Source organism: Anolis sagrei, chromosome 4 (genome assembly GCF_037176765.1).
Source record: "Anolis sagrei isolate rAnoSag1 chromosome 4, rAnoSag1.mat, whole genome shotgun sequence".
NCBI classification, from domain to species: domain Eukaryota; kingdom Metazoa; phylum Chordata; class Lepidosauria; order Squamata; family Dactyloidae; genus Anolis; species Anolis sagrei.
In genome coordinates, this window is record NC_090024.1 from 164,537,655 (window position 1) to 164,557,706 (window position 20,052).

A 20,052-nucleotide genomic window follows, 5' to 3' on the forward strand; every position below is an offset into this window, starting at 1 on the left:
CCGGCCCATAAGGTCCCCACTGGGGAGCTGGTGCCTGTGGCCTCTCAGCTTGACGAGCCCTCCGCGAGCTCCTGGTGGTGGCCGCAGAGCGGGCCGATCTCGCGGATGCCGAGGCGGAGGAGGAGGAGGAGGAGGAGGAGGAGGAGTCGCTCGAGGAAGAGCTGGAAGAGGAGGAGGGTGAGGTCGCCCGAGACCTCCCTCTAGATGCCCTCCGGCGCCGGGATCCACCGCGCTTCTTACCGCGCCGGGAGGATGATCGGGACCTCCTCTTCTTGCTGCCGCCTCTCTTGTCCCTGCACCTCCTCGATACCGGCGCTGCTGGGATCGCAAATTCCGGGACCGTCGACGGAGCCATGGAGCCTTCCTGCTGGGGTATCGGCTCTTGCTCCGCCTCCCCGAGGGTGGGGGGAGGCTCCCAGCCGGAAGCCACGCCCCCTGGGGAGGGAGGCAGCTCGAGCTCGAGCAGATGGAGCTCCGCCGAGCTCGGGAGGTCGATGTCGGCCACGGAAAAGGCCGGCTCCAGAGGCCCTTCAGCTGCCTCGGTTTGTCCCACCATCGGGACCAAGGTAGGTGGGGACTGGGTCGGGGCCGGAGAGCGGCTCGGCGTTGTCGAGGGCAAAGCTTGCCCGGGTGAAGGCAGGGCCCCCGAAGGCTTCGGGCCGACTCTCGGCGATGGGCTCCCCTGCGCGGCCGCCGGGGGAACAGCTGACGGTTTTCCCGCTCCTTTCCCGGTGCTCCTGGGAGGAGCGGTTTGCGGGCGGCCATCTTTAAGGGACTTGTCGTTCTGCTTTTTGGCCTTCTTCTTGGAGCTCGCCTGTTCAGGCCTGGCAGGCGCCAGGAGATTAGGCCTCTCCCCAGATGCTTGGGGGCTGGGTGCAGGCGGCATGAGGGCCCTCTGATACAAGGCCGCTTTTAGACGGAGTTCTCTGTTTTTGCGTGTCTGCGGCGTGAACGCGGCGCACACAGAGCAGGCCTGGGAGAGATGCCCTTCCCCCAGGCAGGCCAAGCAGAGGCTGTGCCCGTCCGTGTCTGGGAGCACATTCGGGCAGGCCGTGCATCTCTTGAAAGAGGTGGTGGTGGCCATCTTAAGGCTTAGTCCCAAGCCGGGGATGCCCTTAGACGAAGTCCGTAGAACGATCCGAGTCGAGGGGGATAGAGTACCTTGAGTAGTCGATAGCCAGTCCGTAGTCAAAACCAGAAGACAATAACAGATAAGGTTCACTTTGCTGCTCTGCCAAACGGCGGAAAAAAGAGGATTGAGGGCGGGCTCCACTTAGGGGCATTATATACTCGAGGAGGGGGGGTGGAGCCCTGAGGGGGATACAATTCTTTTAAGATTTTCTAGAAGGTTCCGATGCTGGCCTGCTTGGGCGCAGGAATACCACAATGTGCGATTCACAGTTAACTACGACAGGAAACAACTCTTACCCCTCAAGGAATGCTATACTGATGTTTGCATACCAAAGTTATCTCATGTTCTTCATGGTCTCAAAATATAATGGTCAGTTTATTCTTAAAAATGAGACCATTTTGCCAATGCAAGGCGAAAAAGAAATAGATGGGAGATATTTGGAGGAGCTAAAGTTCTCTACCAGATATATAAATCTTTTTACCACCGATTCTTGCCTGGATGGGTGGCCATAGAAGTCAACCTATTCATGGAACTCTCCATCAGAAAGAGAATTTTGCTTTCTTTCCTGGATAACCTATCTCCTCATGATCCAAATCTTTCCCAGAACTCCATTTAAAAGACTATTGCCATCATAGTTGTTCCTTGCATGGTGCTCACTAGCCTTTTGTAAGGAGAATTTAGGAATAATTAAGGACTTTGTTTATGTGTACTACAGAGCCCAGGCACTTGAAAGAGTAAGCTTAGAAGCACTAGAATGTGCTCTCCATTGGTTATCTTACCTGGTTTGGACTGCTTGGATCTGCTGCACTTGGAGCTGTATTGACCACAAACAAGATTGGAATGTTTCTTTGGTTACAAAGTTGTACAAAGTGAGATCCCTTTAGAGAAGCATCGTGAGTCAGTTCACCGTTGTTAGCCACTATTCCAACCAGCTGTCTAACAAGAACATAAAACTGTGTAAGTTAAGCAAGTTCTCCTCTAGACATTTATACTGTGAATCTGCAATACCATCTTTAAGAAGCACTCACTGAAACACTTTTAAATTATTTCATTTTATTATAGTCTGGAATACTGTTGGAACTAGAAAATGTAAAGTGAATTTCACAAAGTTAGAATGGGTTAAAGGAAAAGAAGGAGGGAGTGATAAGGGGCAAGAAGGAATGTGGAGAGATTTTTTTTCTTTTTTAAAACTTTTTTTTGAGTTCATTTTTTAAAGATTTTATTTACATACATTAACAACTTACAGTGTAAACAAAACACAAACAGTGAACATTTTACAAACACATAGCCTCACCACCAAGGCCTGAACAAGTATCCTTTATTTATAAATGAATGTGGAGAGATAAGCAATTGCTAAAACGTTGCTAAGTGCCAGGACAAGATACCTGGGTGAGACATAGAAAGAGATCAGACTGACCGGCCAGAAGATTGGGGGGGGGGGGGGGGGGAGGGATGAGTAGAAATTCTTTTCAGAAACACAGGGATTGTTTGGGAACATGGGACTGTTTACAGAACAGAAAAGACACATAGAGGTGCTAAGCTGAGAGAAGGAAAATATAATCACAATGTAACATTGACTGTAATGTGGAGAGTAATACTTTGGCCTAGCAGGATTACCCCAATTCCTAATATATTACAAAGCTTACCAGATCACTATTGTTTAGCTTTAGGCCCCCAATGTGGTGCCTATGGGCACCAGTCTGTCCACACTCTTTTGCTTCAGTGACACTTCCTGATTTCTACAATATAACTTTAATAAATACCTTAGGCACACATTGATCTTTAATGAGTTGAAGGTTCTTTATCAATCTGAACATGTGAAAAAACAGATGGACAGTAAAGGATAAAGCCCTACCTCTGCACTCATAATCTGTGTAACTGACTCAAAGTTGTTAATCTTGTGTGCTTTAAAGTCGTTCCTGACTTACAGCAATCCTATCTGCAAATCTATTTAATCGCTGAGAAAATGAATCCTAAATAAGGAACAAACATGTAACTTCCATTAATTTTCATGTAAAATTTTTGCAAGCAAAATGTATCTATTCATATTCTCAGTGGCACAGTTTGTCTTTTGCCATAGCATAAAAAGTATTTCTATAAGCATACTTTAATCTCAAAGGAAATTAACGAGCCTGCATTTGTAGGATGCTTTATCAGTCTTAGCAAAATGATTCATTCTCTAACACTGCTCAGGGGCAAGCTTAACATTAAGGGAAAAGGTTAGGCTGCTATTGGCTTCTCTTTCACATACAAAATGGACTTTAAATATTTATTTGAGCTTTTTAAATGTTTAAAGTGATTCTGGGGGTGGTGAAAGCATTAGAGAATGAAACCTACTGCTGCTTAGCTATTCCATTGACAGAAGCCAGAAGGTGGCAGTTCTTCAGATTTTTCATTCTGTACTTCAAGTACTTACTAGGGTCTTAATCCTAGGCTTAAAGAGCTAACTGGCAAACTGGGGTTTTCCAGTCACTACATACTGGGTAAGACTAAACTATTAAACTACCATTTTACCAAAGAAAGCTAGATTATCTCAGAATCATAAGAGTTGGAAGAGACCACAAGGATTATCCAATGCAATGCCCTGGCATGCAGGAAAACACAAACCAAGTGCTCCCAACAGATGGCCATCCAGCCTCCCAGGTAGTATATTCCACGGCTGAATAGCTCTTACTGTCGGGAAGGTTTTCCTAATGTCTAGATGGAATCTCTTTCTGCAATTTGAATCCATTGCTCTGTATCTTTGTCTCCAGAGTAGCAGAAAGTAGGCTTGCCCCCTCCTTATTGTGGCGTCCTTTCAAATATTTAAACATGGTTATCATGTCTCCATTCAGCCTTCTCTTCGCCAAGCTAAACATACCCAGCTCCTCAAGCCTTTCCTCATAGGACTTGGTTTCCAAAACTTGATTATATTGGTTGTACTCCTCTGGACACATTCCATCTTGTCAATATCCTTCTTGAATTTTTTGCCCAGGACTGGACACAGTATTGCAGGTGACAGCTGACGAAAGCAGAATAGAGTGGGACTATGACTTCCCTCGATATCGACACTAGAATTGCATTGGATCCTCATAGGGGAGGGACAGCCAGCCACAGAAAGAAATAGCTGCATATGAGGTGAAGAAGCCTGTTCGTTATTGAGATTTTGTTTTGTTTTAAAGAAGTTTATCTCTTAAATATAAATTTATTGGTAAACTGAAATCTGACATATCATGTTGTTGTTGTGTGCCTTCAAGTCTTTAACCAACAAAGAGCAACCTAAAGTAAACTTATCACAGGATGTTTTGGCAATATTTGTATTTGTAGTTGCTTTCCTGTGAGGCTGACAGAAAGTGGCTTGCCCAAGGTAAATCAGTGTGTTTCTGTAGCTAAGTGGAGATTTAAATCCTGATCTCTGAAGTCACCATCCAACACTCAAACCACCACATCACAGCATGTATTATAAAAAAACATATATAAAAGTATTTTTCACTGGACATATAGTTTTGTGGTTCTCATCTTTTGTTTGGTGTTGGATCACCAGAATACAAACTTATGTAAAGAAACTGAGTACAAGATGCTATTAGAGAGCACACTGTATAGAACTAATGCTGATTTAAGCAAGTCTCACAAGACAGCAGAACATTGTCATTCAATGGCTAAATTCTTGTTTTCTTAGTGCTTGGCAGATTTGTTCTTCACCCAGGTGTTTAGTCCTCCAACTTCCAGCTAGCCGGCTTGTTCAAGATCAGGAATTATAGGAGCTGAAGTCCACAACACCTGGAGGACCACAGGTTGAAGAGCCCTGGTTTAAGAACTATATGAGTACTGTTGATAGACTATATTATTACAAAATATTACAAGAACCAAACAAAAATTACTTCTACAGGACACGTAACATGGTCAGACTTTTGTTGATCAGCAGCCAAAACAAACATATATATTTCATAACTCAGATATTTTTTTGAAATGGTCACCTTAGGGTTGTTGTTATGTCAGATAGGGCTTGAAGGTGCACAGTGTGTCATTTGATTGTGGTGATGTCAGATAAATAACATTTTTCCTAGCAACATTATCCTGCTGGTTATTTGGAAAATGTATTTCCCAAAACCTGACAGTTTACAGAGACAAAATTCAAGCAATAGCTGAATTGAATGATCTGTAGCCAGGGCCACTTCTTGGCTGGAAAGAACAACCCCTCTTCCAAACACTTGTAATATTTTAAATCAGGTTAGAACCACACATTTTACAGCAAACCATAAAGGATTTTCATTTATAAGAGAGATTTGTATTTGGCCCATGCAATGAAGACAGAATGAAAGATAAAGCACAGTGAGAATTAGACAGCAACATAAGAATTAGTCACAAAGACTGATCTCTTTCAGAAAATGGTGTATAAATTTCAGTCCAACCCAACAGTTTCCAGTGATAAGGTCACTTGACATGACCTGAAGGCACACAGCAAAAACAACAAGCACGAACCTTAAAGATAGGCTATGGACATTTTCATTAATTTTCTGAAACAAATTGTTAATTCATTGTTAGAAGTAATATTTTTGAGCTTTGCTGTTCGGAAAATCACACAAAAGCTTTCCTGAGCACTGAAATATAATGAAATTTAATACACAAGTAAGAAAACGAAAATAGTTCTGACAAGTCAAAAAAAGGAAACAGTACCAAAGAAATCTGATTAATATCTATCCTGGAGTAAGTCCCACTAAATTTATCAGACCTACTCTCAGGTATGTTTAACTAGGACTGCTACCTAAGTAGTTCAAAATAGGCCTATAAACACTTCAATCTGCATATACAGTGTCGAAACAAGCTAGTCTGTTTTGAATTTTAATCTTACCCTTCTATGTAGGCAAATCCCGTTACTAAAGTTGTTCCATAATTTGTTTTGAATTCGTGGAATCTACTACCATCGATCATACGACTCAGAATCTATAAAACAATGTCAAGAAAAATAAAAAAATAATACAAGCTGTTAAAAAAGAGAGGGGGGAAATGAGGTGGATACATTCCTTCAGTCTGAAATGATTGATCACTACAGAGTTTATACTGTCAAAACTAGTCATGAAACATATATAAAAAAGAAAGTTTTCTTACTAATTTTATATGTAGAGTGCAGCTATAATTTTGTGGCGCAAGGCCCAAAAGTTCTTCGGAATCATACAAGGGACTATCAAACTCCAGAGTCTCTTCTGCAGGAATATCATAATTCAGCATGGAAATAGTATTTCTAACACATTCATATGCCTCTTTTTCTGAAGATGCAAAATGATCAACGCACCCACTGATCCTGAAAGACAGATTTCATCCATGTATGACAAAGGTACAATGAACCACGGAAAAGACTAAAATGAGTCAAAAGAAAAAAATTATGAGACATTAATGTGATTTTTTTTAAAAAAACCTACTCATTTGTGCATCTGGGTAGATCATTTATTTCAAAAACTATTTATTTCAACTACAGGAGAAGCAGAATCTATGGATGAATGCTGTATGATAAAGACATTGCTGTTTAAGCACACATTAATTAAATTATTTTATTTTATTTTATTGTTTTACTCACTTTTTAAATGTGCTGAATTTATGTTTATATGATGATGTTTAGCAATTTTATTGTATCTTGCTGGTTTTATCAGTCTTTCTCTAGATTTTAGAACACAGCATATAGCAAATTAATATGGCTTTTTTTGGAATTTGTTCAGACTATTCTTCCAAACATGAACATGAATGTGTCTAGAGCAGGCATGGACAAACTTCAGCCCTCCAGGTGATTTGGACTTCAACTCCCACAATTCCTAACCTCAGGCCCTTTCCTTTTTGAGCGGCTGAGGGGGAAAAGGAAGGAGCCTGAGGCCAGAAATTGTGGAAGTTGAATTCCAAAAAACCTAGAGGGCCAAAGTTTGCCCATGCCTGGTCTAGAACTACATTTCTTAGATTTATATACTGTTTCCCCTCAAAGGCAGCTCACAACTAGGCTGAAAATTCACATTTCAATATCATAATTCAAGTAATTTAAGCAAAGTTTGAAGAAACACAGTTTAAAGCACATTAATTAAGAAAAATCTCTTTGAAAGAGGCATTTGTCTTCCAAAGGAAAAGCAAGCTGGGGTCAACTTAGCATTCTTGGGATGGAAGTGAATGGAACAGAATGACAGAACCATGTTCTTCTTTGTTGGATTCATTAGTCCTTTCCCCCTTTTCCATCAGTTTAAAATTTCTCAACTACCAACCAGAAATAATTTCACTTGCTCCAGCAATCTTGCAGTATCTAAGGAAGTTCTGAGTATGGAAGAAAGGAGACAACAAAAAATAAGAACACAAACACTGTGATGGCTGCCTAGCTTACTGAGGAAAGAATAAAAACACGGGAACTAAGATGACTGTTGAGCAGTGTGTCACTGAGGTAGACATATAAGTTCAGATGGTCGCTGCCAAGACTGTTGCTGAGGCAGATAAAAATGAAGAAAATATGTATTTCCTCCAGAAAAATGGAAGAAATAGGAAAGAAATCTAGTAATAAAAGTGACAAGAGAATAGAAATTAACTCAGTAGAGAGAGAAAAACCAAGACCAAGAACCTGTTTGCATAAGTAAACAGAGAAAGGTAGCGAAGGGGAACAAAAGTCTTGAAAATATAGTAAGAGAAAAAGTAAGCAATACCTACGTTGAATGCAGCATGGCTCCTCCCAGCTCCTCAGAATTAATGTCTTCTCCTGTGGCAGCTTTAACTAAAGGGGGCCCACCAAGGAACAGGGTGCCAATTTTATCTATCATAGCTACTTCTTCTGACATTGTAGGAAGGTAAGCACCTCCTGCAGTACAAGAACCGCATACCACTGCCACCTAGAGGACACACCGGTTAAGAAAGAGGAAACAGAGTAAAAGCTAATATTTAGCTGTAGATTTTCAAAATATATAGTATTTCTTATGAAAAGCACTTTTTTGCTAATCACCACAGGGAAACGTCAAAAAAGTGTATCAAAACTTTTATTTTAGGAAGGAATACATATCCTAAAGTCACTGCATCCTTGGAAGCTAAGCAGGATCAGAACTTGTTAGTCTTTGGATTAGGGACATTACAGAGGAAGGTATCGACCAAAGGACAGAGTAGTCCTTCCTAAGTGAATTAACTAAAAGAATGTATATAGGCTTACAACAAAGATCTAATGAATAACTGTAGTTTTATAAATTATACTGTTTCTAACCCATATCAGGTAGAACAGCGGTTCTCAACCTGGGGGTCGCGACCCCCCACGGGGTTGCTGGGCCATTTTCCGGGGGTCGTGAAGCCACCTCAGTTAGCTCCTCCCCCCACCAAAATGGCTGCAGGATCCTGTGCGAGCCAAACAGCCAGGCGCTCCTGGTTGGCTCTCCTCTTCTCGCAGGACTGCAGGGAGTCAGGAGGAGGAGCTTGTAGGCAAAGGCGTGCGCGGGCCCTTGCCTCTTGACTAGCAGGGGCGAGGATTGAGCAGGCTGCCCACTGCTCTCCTCTTGCCCCCCCCCCTCGCCTCAGAAGATGCAAGCCATGGAGGGAGCCTTTTCCACTCGCCTCTTGCACCCTCTGGCCTCGGAAGGCGCAAGGGGCGAGTGGCAGGCTCCTCCCATGGCTGCAGCCATGGAGGGTGCCTTTTCCACTTGCCTCTTGCACCCTCTGGCCTCGGAAGGCGCAAGGGGCGAGTGGCAGGCTCCCCCCATGGCTGCAGCCATGGAGGGTGCCTTTGCCACTCGCCTCTTGCACCCTCCGGCCTCGGAAGGCGCAAGGGGTGAGTGGCAGGCTCCTCCCATGGCTGCAGCCATGGAGGGTGCCTTTGCCACTCGCCTCTTGCACCCTCCGGCCTCGGAAGGCGCAAGGGGTGAGTGGCAGGCTCCTCCCATGGCTGCAGCCATGGAGGGTGCCTTTGCCACTCGCCTTTGAAAATACTCTGAAATACTCGGTTCAACGGTTATATTTTTCAAATATCTAGTGGAATATATGTTTTAAAACAGACTACTTAATATGCTGTTATACCTGAGGAATTCTTAATGAAGACATCAATGCCACATTGTAGAAAGTTCGACCTCCATGCGACTTGTCAGGAAATATTTCTGCCTGACAATACAAGAATAGGAAAGAACAAGAGTTTCAAGTGTTATACAGTAGTTAATTCAAAACTCAACTCTGTATCAACAGCACAGTATAATTAATCAAACTTTGTATTTACCCATATTTCACATCACACCTCATCAAGAAGCATTTTGTCAACTGGGATTTGACCATAGACTGTGCTGGAGGACCTAGAAATTCCTGCAGAGGTGTTCTGTGCAAGTTACACAGCCTTGCATTCATGCCATGCCCTCTTTCCATGGTTACAGCTCTGCACTGATCCCATTCCCTTGACCTTATTGTTTACACTGCTTGGCCACATTTACAGGAGCTTACCGCATTCAGTTGATGAGCGCGGTTTTATTGAGTAAGTTATTTTCTATGCCTATGTGTTTTACTCTGTTGTATTTTATACTGTGTTTTATTTTATGCTGTTTTAGGCACCTTGTGCCATGTCTAAGCCGCCCCAAGTCCCTTTGGGGAGATGGTGGCGGGATACAAGCATAAAGTTGTTATCATCATCATCATCTCAGGTAAAAAATAGGAAGTAGTAATTTTTTATTTGCAGTTTTTCACTTTTGCATGGTTCTGTGCCTAGGCTCGTTGTACTTTGCTTTATTATTTTAAAATTATTTTAACATTATGTTTTTAATTCAACTGTTGTTTAATTCTTTTAAAAATTGTGCACAATCCAGTTTTTAATGCTTATAAGTCACCTTGGTTCTAATACAAGGAGAGAGACAGGATATAAGTTTAACAAATATATGAAATAATGTTAAATGGAATCATTTTAATGCAGACTAAAGTTTAGAATTTATTTCATAGAACATATTTTTACCTGAAGTGGCAAGAAGGCTCCTCCACTATCCACAAGATAAACAGATGGAAGTCTGTTCTGCATTGCTATTTCTTGAGCTCTTAGTTGTTTCTTTATTGAAATTGGGAATAAAGTCCCACCTTTCACTGTTGCATCACTTGCTGAGAAGACACACCAAATCCCACATATTCTGCCAATTCCTGAAATGAAATTCAGGATGAATACTGCAAAGATCTTTCAGTGAGGAAAAAATGCAATTTATCATATTCATAATAAATGATCTACATGGAAACATTCTGTAATTGTCTTATCAGGCTGTCTGCAGTTTAGAACTTTCTATTTGCTGCAAAAGAGTTGGAATGTAATCAGCTATGGACATGAGTGTGCCACTCTGCTTCTAGTCCACAGCACATCACTTATTCCATTAATTATACTAAGAAATATGATCTGCCCCAAAGAAATAATTAGTTCTGCTTATAGTAACAAAAATTACATTTTAAATATGCAAGGAATTTTACAAGTACTATTCTTATCTTGAAGGATGATTACCATAAACACATTTATGAGGTCAACCAGAAATGCTTCATTTAATATTTAATGCAAAGCCTGGTCTACAACATTTGTCTTTCTGGGTTTCAAATAGTTACATTTGAGATCTAGTCTATTCTGTTTTCAATATTCAGTATTCCAATGCATACAATAACAGAAAACAAATAATATTCTTCTCGCTTTGTGTTTTAAATTTGTGCTTTCAATAGTCTTTTTTACTGTTTTTAACCTTTCTATAATAAGGGCTTTAGCTGTACTTCATTTTAATTTGCTGTAGAAGTTTAGGTTCCATGACAAAGTAGGATATAAATTAAATAAATAATTATAATAGTAGGCTAAAACTGATTTATCCCTATTAAGCAAGAACGAAGCAGATGTGGCATTGGCAGTATTATTAATAATCATATTGATGATTAATTCCCCCTTATGTAAACATACCAGTGAGACAGGCTCCAGCTGGAACATCCCCATAAGGCATATCTAGGCCTGCAAAAGGGGAAAGCTCAAGGAAAGGTTCATCATCAAGAAGCATCTTTAAGCGTTCACGAACAAGCAACTTTTTGTTCTTCTGAGTGTGACGAAATATTGCATTTTCCCCTCCTCCTTTACTGAACTTTTCAAGCACTTCTGAATACCTGATATTAAAATGAAAGGCTCAACAGAGCTCAATTCCAAAACACAAGAAGCTTAAAAACTAACACCGTGCATATATCAATGACCCTTCATCTACTGAGAAAACACTGAGGTTAAGCTACTACCCTAAATAGATGCTAGATATCCATCAACCTCATTGGGTTGATTGCATTACAGTAGCCAACACACACTTCGGTGCTTTAATGTTAGACCTGTTTTGGGGTATATTTGATCTTCTGATTCCAAAAATGGTGCCAGTTTTCCCTATCAGCTTTGGTTTTTAAGATACAGAACATATGCCATGTGTCTTTGTTTCCTTGCCCACAGAAAATCACGATAACCATATCTGATACGGTCTATTCAATGCAATTTTCTGAATTAATACCCCAAATAACCCCAAGGACAAACCTAAAAACCAAGACACCAAGAATTTATTTTTGGTAAAGGTTTCCCCTTGACATTAAGTGTAGTCATATTCGACTCTGGGGGGCGGTGCTCATCTCCATTTACAAGCTGAAGAGTAGGCATTGTCCATAGATGCCTCCAAGGTCATGTGGTAGGGCTATGTTATTAACAATCAGTAAGAAAGGAATAACAAAATGTTTATTTTAACTGGAGATGTAAGGATATGTATGAACTACAGATTTTTTTTCAAATTTGGGAAAATATTGTACAATGTATATACACATGCTGTAAGGTAAAGGTAAAGGTTTCCCCTTACATTAGTCATATCTGACTCAGGGGCTGGGTGCTGCTCATCTCCATTTCGAAGCTGAAGAGCTGGCATTGTCCATAGACACCTCCAAGGTCATGTGGCCAGCATGACTGCATGGAGCACCGTTACCTTCCTGCAGAAGCAGTACCTACTGATCTATTTACATTTGCATGTTTTCGAACTGCTAGGTTGGCAGGAGCTGGTCCTAATTACGGGAGCTCAGGCTGCTCCCCAGATTCGAACTGCTAACATTTTGGTCAGCAAGTTTAGCAGCTCAGCAATCTAACCCACTGTGCCACCAGGGGGCCCTTATACATGGTTTAAAAGCATGAAAATATTTCTTTACTGGTACTGTATTCAGAAATCCCTCTCCCCCAGACTTAAAATAATTTTCTGCTACTTCAATATTCATTTGACAAATAAAAGACAATCACTCATTCGGAATCACTCTCTGATGAAAAGTAGAACTGCTTGATCACTTTCATTGCCTGTGCCTAAGATCTGTTGCTATCATGGGAGTCCACCTGAAAATGGGATTAATATGCCATTATTGCATTTTGTGATGTTTGGAGTTTGGTTGCCTCAAAAGACATTGTGGAAGTTATTAAACTGAAAAAAAAGCTCTAACATGCAGTCATGACTTCATCTTTAATACCATTCTTTCAGCTTATGTTAATAGTTTTGCATAAAGCTTTTTGGACTGCTGCCATATGGTTCTCCAGCAGTAATCCATAAAATTCGTGAGTCGCTGCCTTACCTTTAACAATTAACCAAAAGAAGTATCAACCATTTTAGAAAGGAATGAGTCACCATATATAATTGCATTCAAAATAAAAGGGGGGGATACACTTTAGGAAGTTTTCAAAAATATGCAAAATATATAACAGTTAAACTTTGAAAGAAATAATCAAACTAGATGCCTTTACAGTATGTTACCAATATATAATGTTGCTCTAAATACCATTCCCTCCTCTACAAAATAAAGATCAACTTTACATAGGCTGATAAATCATTCTAATCTTTTCTGGAGATATGATAAAGTTGAATAAATGTCAAACATGCAAAGTAAAAATTCACAGACTGGTTACATTTGAAGTCAGCAAAACTCCCTTGAAACCTTAGAATAAGTCATGGGTTTGATCTGGGATAACTACTTTACAGAATCTTAAAATGCATACACTATTCCTAAACAACTGGATAAACAAAAGACTAATTTTGGGTTCATCTACACTGCAGAAATAATGCAGTTTGACACCACAACTGCCATGACTTAATGTTATGGTGAGGTACTAGCCCTCTATGGCAGAGAATGCTAAAGACCTTATAAAACGACAATGTCAAGGATTCCACAGCACTGAGCCATGACATTTAAAGTGGTGTCAAACTTTATTATTTCTAACAGTGTAGATGTATCCCTGGTTGTAATCTTAATAAGTAAATTACCTTTGAATGCAGACCTTGCTGTTCCTTGAATTGCTTTCAAATACATGTCGATAAAGGGAAGGGATGTCCCCATTTAATACCGGGATTTTTGTATGCTGTTGTTTATTTTTTGTTTTGCAGTTCACAGAGGAGCAATGTATCATGTTGCTTGGAGGCATGTTGATAGCTTTTAATCCATTCTCACAGTTCAATAAATTCCATGTTTTCTGTCTTCTCATGTGAAGTTCCTGGTATTTGCTTTTGGAAGCTCTAAATAATGGGGCACAACATGTAGATAAAGGACACTGCAGATATCGGAATAGTGGGGTATAAGCAATATGCTTCCACGTGACCCTGAAATGATAAAAACATGTGGATAATTTATTTTTAAAATATATATTCCATGAACGTCCTGAATATATATTTTATATTCAGGGCATACATATCAAAAGTTCACAGTCAAAAGAGTGGCCTATGAACTAGTGCTAATTTCTGGAGTTTTCCATAATGAAAGTTAGAATGGAAGCCATAAATATGGTGCCAGTCCCTGACACACTGGGGGGAAATTGCAGGCCTCTCACAACAGATAACTTACAAATTACTGATCTAACATATGGAATTTATGTAAAGCATATAGCCAGAACTTTAATCCATAGTTTCAAATTGTATATACGTTCTATCCAAAGCGGTTTTTATAGAAAAAAAATCCACTTCTTGATTTTATCCTATTTCATTTAAGTCACTTAAAAAGCAGTGCTAGAATCAATGATAACGAGGAGTTGGAAAAGGAACCAACTTGTGGACCTAATAGCCATGTAAGATCTGGGTTCCTCTTTCCCCTCACAAACAATGAAGAAAATCCTACCTATGTAACTGTGTGCATATACCTCTGCTATTAAAATATTCATTTTATTTGCAATAAAATTCATTTTATTTCCAAAAGTAGCAGGCTAAAACCCAGCACCTCAATCCATGGCTGATATCAAATGAGCGATGCCCTCCTGGGGACACAGAAGACTGGGTGACTTGGAAAGTGCTGAACAGGCTGTGCTCTGGCACTACGAGATGCAGAGCCAAACTTAAGAAATGGGGCTACAAAGTGGAGTCTACGACATATGAGTATGGAGAAGAGCAAACCACAGACCACCTACTGCAATGCACAATGGAGGTCCTTCTTATAGCAACACCAGAGGCACTTCAAGTGGCCAGCTACTATTTATCGTGTCAGTAGTAACCAGATAATTGTATTACATTTTTAACAAAAAAATTTAGCCAACAGGCAAAACAGAGTTTGCAAGCTTAGTAGTTGATTAAATGTCCTTTGACCAGTAGCTGGCCACTTGGAGTGACTCTGGTGTTGCTGCAAGGTCCTCCATTGTGCATGTGGCGGGGCTCAGGTTGCATTGCAGCAGGTGGTCTGTAGTTTGCTCTTCTCCACACTCGCATGTCATGGATTCCACTACTGGCCAGTTACTGGTCAAAGGACATTTAATAGAATGCCAAGTTTTTAAACTTTGTGTTTTCTCAAATACATTTGTTCATTCCTGATACAATAAATAAATGAAATAAATGAATTTGCAATAAGGAGATCTGAATTACATTGAAGTAGGATTTACAAGCGTATGTGATCTTTGGCAGCTAACTCTTCAAATACGTGTATATTTGTGAACACAAACTAGTAAATTTGGAGATATTCTGTCTTGATTGTATGTTCCTTTTTTTCTATTACACCTATGACAAGCAGCAGGCATTGACTGTATTTCATATAACATCATAAAGAATTTCTAAAGATTACAGACTTAAGTGGAACAGTCTGACTCCCACTCAACACAGAGGACTATGTTCTCCCATAAAAGCCTGTCCAAGGTATTTATTTATTTATTTCGAGCGCTTCTACCCTGCCCTTCTCAACCCCCTAGGGGGGACTCAGAGCGGCTTACATAAGGCACAATTCGATGCCTAACAGTTCACAAAATACAATATACAAAATACAATATAACAACAGCAATTATAACTAGGTATGACTTCTCTTGTGAAAAGTCCTTTCATTCCAGTGATAGAGAACTTTTTGAGTAAAAGCACTGGAATTCCCTACTAGGGGTAGCTAGCTACCCCTTCATAAGGTTACATGTGTCAAACTCAAGGCCCACAGGCCAAATCCACTCTGCCATATCATTTTATGGAGCTCTCCAGGTGCTGGATGCAACTCCTATATTCCTCATCATTAGACATCACAACTAAAGTTGATGGAGTTGCGATATAGTAACATCTGGAAGGCTGCAGTTTTTCTGTTAATGCAGGACAGTGGGGTTTGAATTTAGATATAAGGCTTGCGGATATGATGTCTGACGTCAAAATGTCATTTAACATTTCCCAACGTCAGTGCTACAGGTGCAATTGGGTTGCAATCCCCACCACCCCCACTCTGCAAAGCAGTTAATCAAAAGTGATGGGAGCTGTCATTCAATAACATATGTGGACCAAAACTGGATGAACACTGAACATTGAACACTATGTAAACAGACAATAGTTGGCCCTCTGCATCCATTGATTCTCCGTCCATGGACTCAATGCCCCTTTGAAGGCAACCATAACGCTGATGTGACCCTCTTTGAAAAGGAGTTGGATGCCCAACCCTGCTCTCGGTAGTCTACCAGTTACCAAAATAGATTTTTATTCAGACAATTGGGGAATGGTTCAGGTAAAACTCCGAAGCAGCCTTGCACTTCAGGGTGAGTGCAGTCAGTTACAGCTGGCTCTAATTTGAACTGGTCTGTTGACCACACATCCTTTTTTTCCTGTACTCAGTGATTTGGGAAAAGGGGAATAGATCAGGCCTGTATCATTCTCCCATCACTATGGCAGATAATAATGGAGCATTTGGATTTGGGCAGCTGTTTCTATATGTACAGAAGTTTATGTGTGGGGAAGTTGCGAAAGAGATTTAAGCAAGAATCTTATCATTTAGAATTTGACAATACAGAACAAATACAGGACAGCAAATAAAGAACAACACTTAGAAAACAGGGGAATTCCAGACAGGAAACAATCAGGGCTAGCTAACGCCTCCCAACAAAGGATTCCCCCAGGCAGGAAGCAGCCAGGCTTTGAAGCTTTAAGGCCATTCAATGCTAATCAAGGTGGTCAATTTCAAGATTTACACTTGCCTCAAACAGACAAGAGTTCTTTTTCCACCCTGGACATTTCACATACACACACACTCACACACTTGCCTAGCTTCCAACAGACCTCACAACCTCTGGGGATGCCTACCATAGATGTGGGCGAAACATCAGGAGAGAATGCTTCTAGAACATGGCTATGCAGCCTGGAAAACTCACAGCAACCCAGGACAAATAGATCTCAACATTTTGGTTTTTCCAAATGTGTACAAAATCTCTATGAGATAGCACATTTGGCGGGGACGAGAGACAGGACCTTCTCTGTGCTGGCCCCCCGCTTCTGGAACACCCTCCCCAGTGAGATTAGGTCAACTCCATCCCTTTTCTCCTTCAGGAAGAAGCTTAAATCATGTTCTGGGGCCAGGCATTTGGGGAGCAGGCTTGATAGCGATTGCAATGTTTATGTAAACTGACAATGGACAGGCTCTGAAAGTCTTTGGACACTGAATTGGATTGGGTTTGGCTGTATGGTTGGTAATAATGTTTTAAAATGGATTTTAACTTAATGGTTTTATTTAATGTGCAATGGTGTGATATATTGTGTATGTATTTTGAATGTGCTGCCATCGAATTGTTGCCGATGTAAGCAGCCTTGAGTCCCCCTTAGGGGGTTGAGAAGGACAGGGTACAAATGCTGGAAATAAAAAATAATGTATTTGTCTAAAGAAGTCATGAGATTTGCAAATTTAGGGAGAGCTATATAGAATTAGCAGCCAGAATGCTTCAGGAAAGGATAAACCATGAGATTAGTCTAAAAGAGAGAAACCTAAATTGTCAGTCATTCACATTTTTTAAATATTTTCAAGCTATGGATAGTTCACTCTATGAGTGCTGAATCTACAGATACAGAGGGCCAATTGTAAATATTGAGTTGAAAGGCATTTGATCCTGTTTGATCTTGGAAGCAAAGCAGGGTCATGGCTGGTTAGTATTTAGGTGGTCTGTATTTCTGAGGATTCTTGTGTAAGAAAACCTTGTGAAATTGAGGTCATCAGGTGACTTGAAGACAGAAAAATCTGACCTTTGTCAGTTCTCAACCCCCAATGCTAGACCTTCCAGCATGGGGTGGGGGGTGACCTTTTGGACTTTTACTCTGGCTAGAAATCCCTTGCCAGCATATCTGAGCGTAGTAGCCTTGGAGGGCCAAATTTTGCCCATGCCTACTCAAGACCTTGCCATACTATAACTCCCAGGATTCCACAGCATTGAGCCATAGGAATTTTTGAAACCTTTCTTTTGATAATAATGGTGGTTAAAAGTACATTCTCTATTAGCAATGGGAGTTCAACAAGCAGAACACATATATAAAAAAACCTCAGAGTAGAATGAAAGCAGTTTAGCACCACTTTAAACTGCCATGGCTGGGTGTGAGATAAAACATGGGAGTGCTACTTCGACACAGCCTTCTGTACCAAAGTGTGCTGGTGCCTCACCAAACTACAACTCCCAAGCAGTCGTAGTATTTACTGTAGTGTGAAGTATCATTAATTCTATGTATTGTCGAAGGCTTTCATGGCCGAAATCACTGGGTTGTTGTAGGTTTTTTCGGGCTATATGGCCATGTTCTAGAGGCATTTTCTCCTGACGTTTCGCCTGCATCTATCAGAGGTAGTGAGATCTGTTGGAACTAGGAAAAAGGGTTTATATATCTGTGGAATGACCAGGGTGGGACAAAGGACTCTTGTCTGCTGGAGATAAGTGTGAATGTTTCAACTGACCACCTTGATTAGCGTTTGATGGCCTGGCAGTGCCTGGAGCAATCTTTTGTTGAGAGGTGATTAGATGTCCCAGATTGTTTTCCCTTTGTTGTTTTGCTGTTGTAATTTTAGAGTTTTTTATACTGGTAGTGAGATTTGGTAGACAATCTGGGACATCTAATCAACTCTCAACAAAGGATTGCTCCAGGCACTGCCAGGCCATCAAACGCTAATCAAGGTGGTCAGTTGAAACATTCACACCTAGCTCCAGCAGACAAGAGTCCTTTGTCCCACCCTGGTCATTCCACAGATATATAAACCCATTTTTCCTACTTCTAACAGAACTCACTACTGAGGATGCTTGCCATAGATGCAGGCGAAACGTCAGGAGAAAATGCCTCTAGAACATGGCCATATAGCCCGAATAAATCTACAACAACCCAATCATTAATTCTACCACGCAGAGCAGGCATGGGCAAACTTGGGCCTTCCAGATGTTTTGGACTGCAACTCCCACAACTCCTAACAGCCTCGGGCCCCCTATTCTTTCCCTCCTCGGCCGCTTACGCCTGAAAGGGCCTGAGGTTGTTAGGAATTGTGGAGTTGAAGTCCAAAACACCTGGAGGGCCCAAGTTTGCCCAGGCCTGGCGTAGAGTAAAGAACCCAAGCGAATACCCCATAATGAGGGGGAAGGGGCCTCCCTCAGAAAGGCGAGGCCTTTGCCCTCAGCCTCACTTTCCCCCCGAGTTTCTCCGCCTGCAGAGAGGCAGAGAAACTTTCTTTCCCCTCAGGACTCCAAGGAAAGCTCCGAAGTTTACCGTCTGCAAGGCCTGGCCTTTCCCAGGAGGGCCATTCCGCGCCAGCCTCGAGTGACAACTTCTCCGGGCCGAAAAGGAGGCCCTTCCCGCCCCTCGACTCAACTCCGACGGGCCCGGAACTCCCTCGCATTGAGGAAGAGGAGGGCCCGGGCGCCACCTCCGGGCGGAGGGCGGGAAAGACCCCGCCTCGGCCTGGTTCTCTCCCCAGGCCCCAGTCCGGCCGATAAAGTGGGATTCCTAGGCCTCGCTTTGCCCCTCAAAAGGCTCCCAACTTTGCCCAAGCTGGCATTCCTCAGCCCCATCTACGCTGCCATATACTCCAGTTCCTGAATCCAGATTATCTGGTTTTGAACTGGATTGAATGACAACGTGGACTCAGATTAACTCAGTTCAAAACAGATATTTCTGCCTCGATATTGGGGGTTACATGGCTGTGTGGAAGGGCCCCCATAATAGCAAGACAGAAAATCCCACAATGCCTGCTTTGAACTGAGTCCACACTGCCATATATTCCAGTTCAAAGCAGAAAATGGGGGGTTTTATTCAGCTGTGTGGAAGGGGCCTCAGATAACCCTATGTAACATGATTTTTTGTTTCAGAGTTTAAAAGGTAAAAGTTTCCCCTTTGACATTAAGTCTAGCTGAGGCCGACTCTGGGGGGTGGTGCTGTCACGTTGTCCATAGACACCTCCACGGTAATGTGGCCTGCATGGAGCATCATTACCATCCAGCCGAAGCAGTACCTATTGATCAAGTCACATTTGCATGTTTTCAAACTACTAGGTTGGCAGAAGCCGGGGCTAACAATGGAAACTCACACCAACCTGCGGATTCAAACTTCCGACCTTCCAGTCAGCAAGTTCTGCCTTCTTGGCGGTTAAACCCACTGTGCCACTGCAGCCCCCAAATGGCATTTCCAGGGTTACAAATGTCATTTCCTGATTGGTTCCTATCATTAAAAAAAATGGGGAAAGTTTATTAAACTGCCAAAACTTTTTTTTTCTGGCACATCCTG

The 20,052-nt window shown here is 41.6% G+C and overlaps 1 protein-coding gene across 1 annotated transcript in view; it reads right to left on the reverse strand.

Moving 5' to 3' along the window:
- Positions 1 to 19,180, reverse strand: part of LOC132774033 (methylcrotonoyl-CoA carboxylase beta chain, mitochondrial-like) — a 28,218-nt gene extending 9,038 nt beyond the window's left edge. The window contains exons 1-9 of the mRNA XM_060773714.2: positions 19,039 to 19,180; positions 13,363 to 13,695; positions 11,010 to 11,206; positions 10,044 to 10,222; positions 9,131 to 9,211; positions 7,787 to 7,965; positions 6,221 to 6,413; positions 5,964 to 6,055; positions 1,912 to 2,068 (exon numbers count right to left, since the gene is read on the reverse strand). Of these exons, the coding sequence (XP_060629697.2) occupies positions 1,912 to 2,068; positions 5,964 to 6,055; positions 6,221 to 6,413; positions 7,787 to 7,965; positions 9,131 to 9,211; positions 10,044 to 10,222; positions 11,010 to 11,206; positions 13,363 to 13,695; positions 19,039 to 19,073 (1,446 nt within the window). The 5' untranslated portion in view covers positions 19,074 to 19,180. The remainder of the gene's footprint in view (positions 1 to 1,911; positions 2,069 to 5,963; positions 6,056 to 6,220; positions 6,414 to 7,786; positions 7,966 to 9,130; positions 9,212 to 10,043; positions 10,223 to 11,009; positions 11,207 to 13,362; positions 13,696 to 19,038) is intronic.
- Between the last annotated feature and the right edge of the window lie 872 nt (positions 19,181 to 20,052).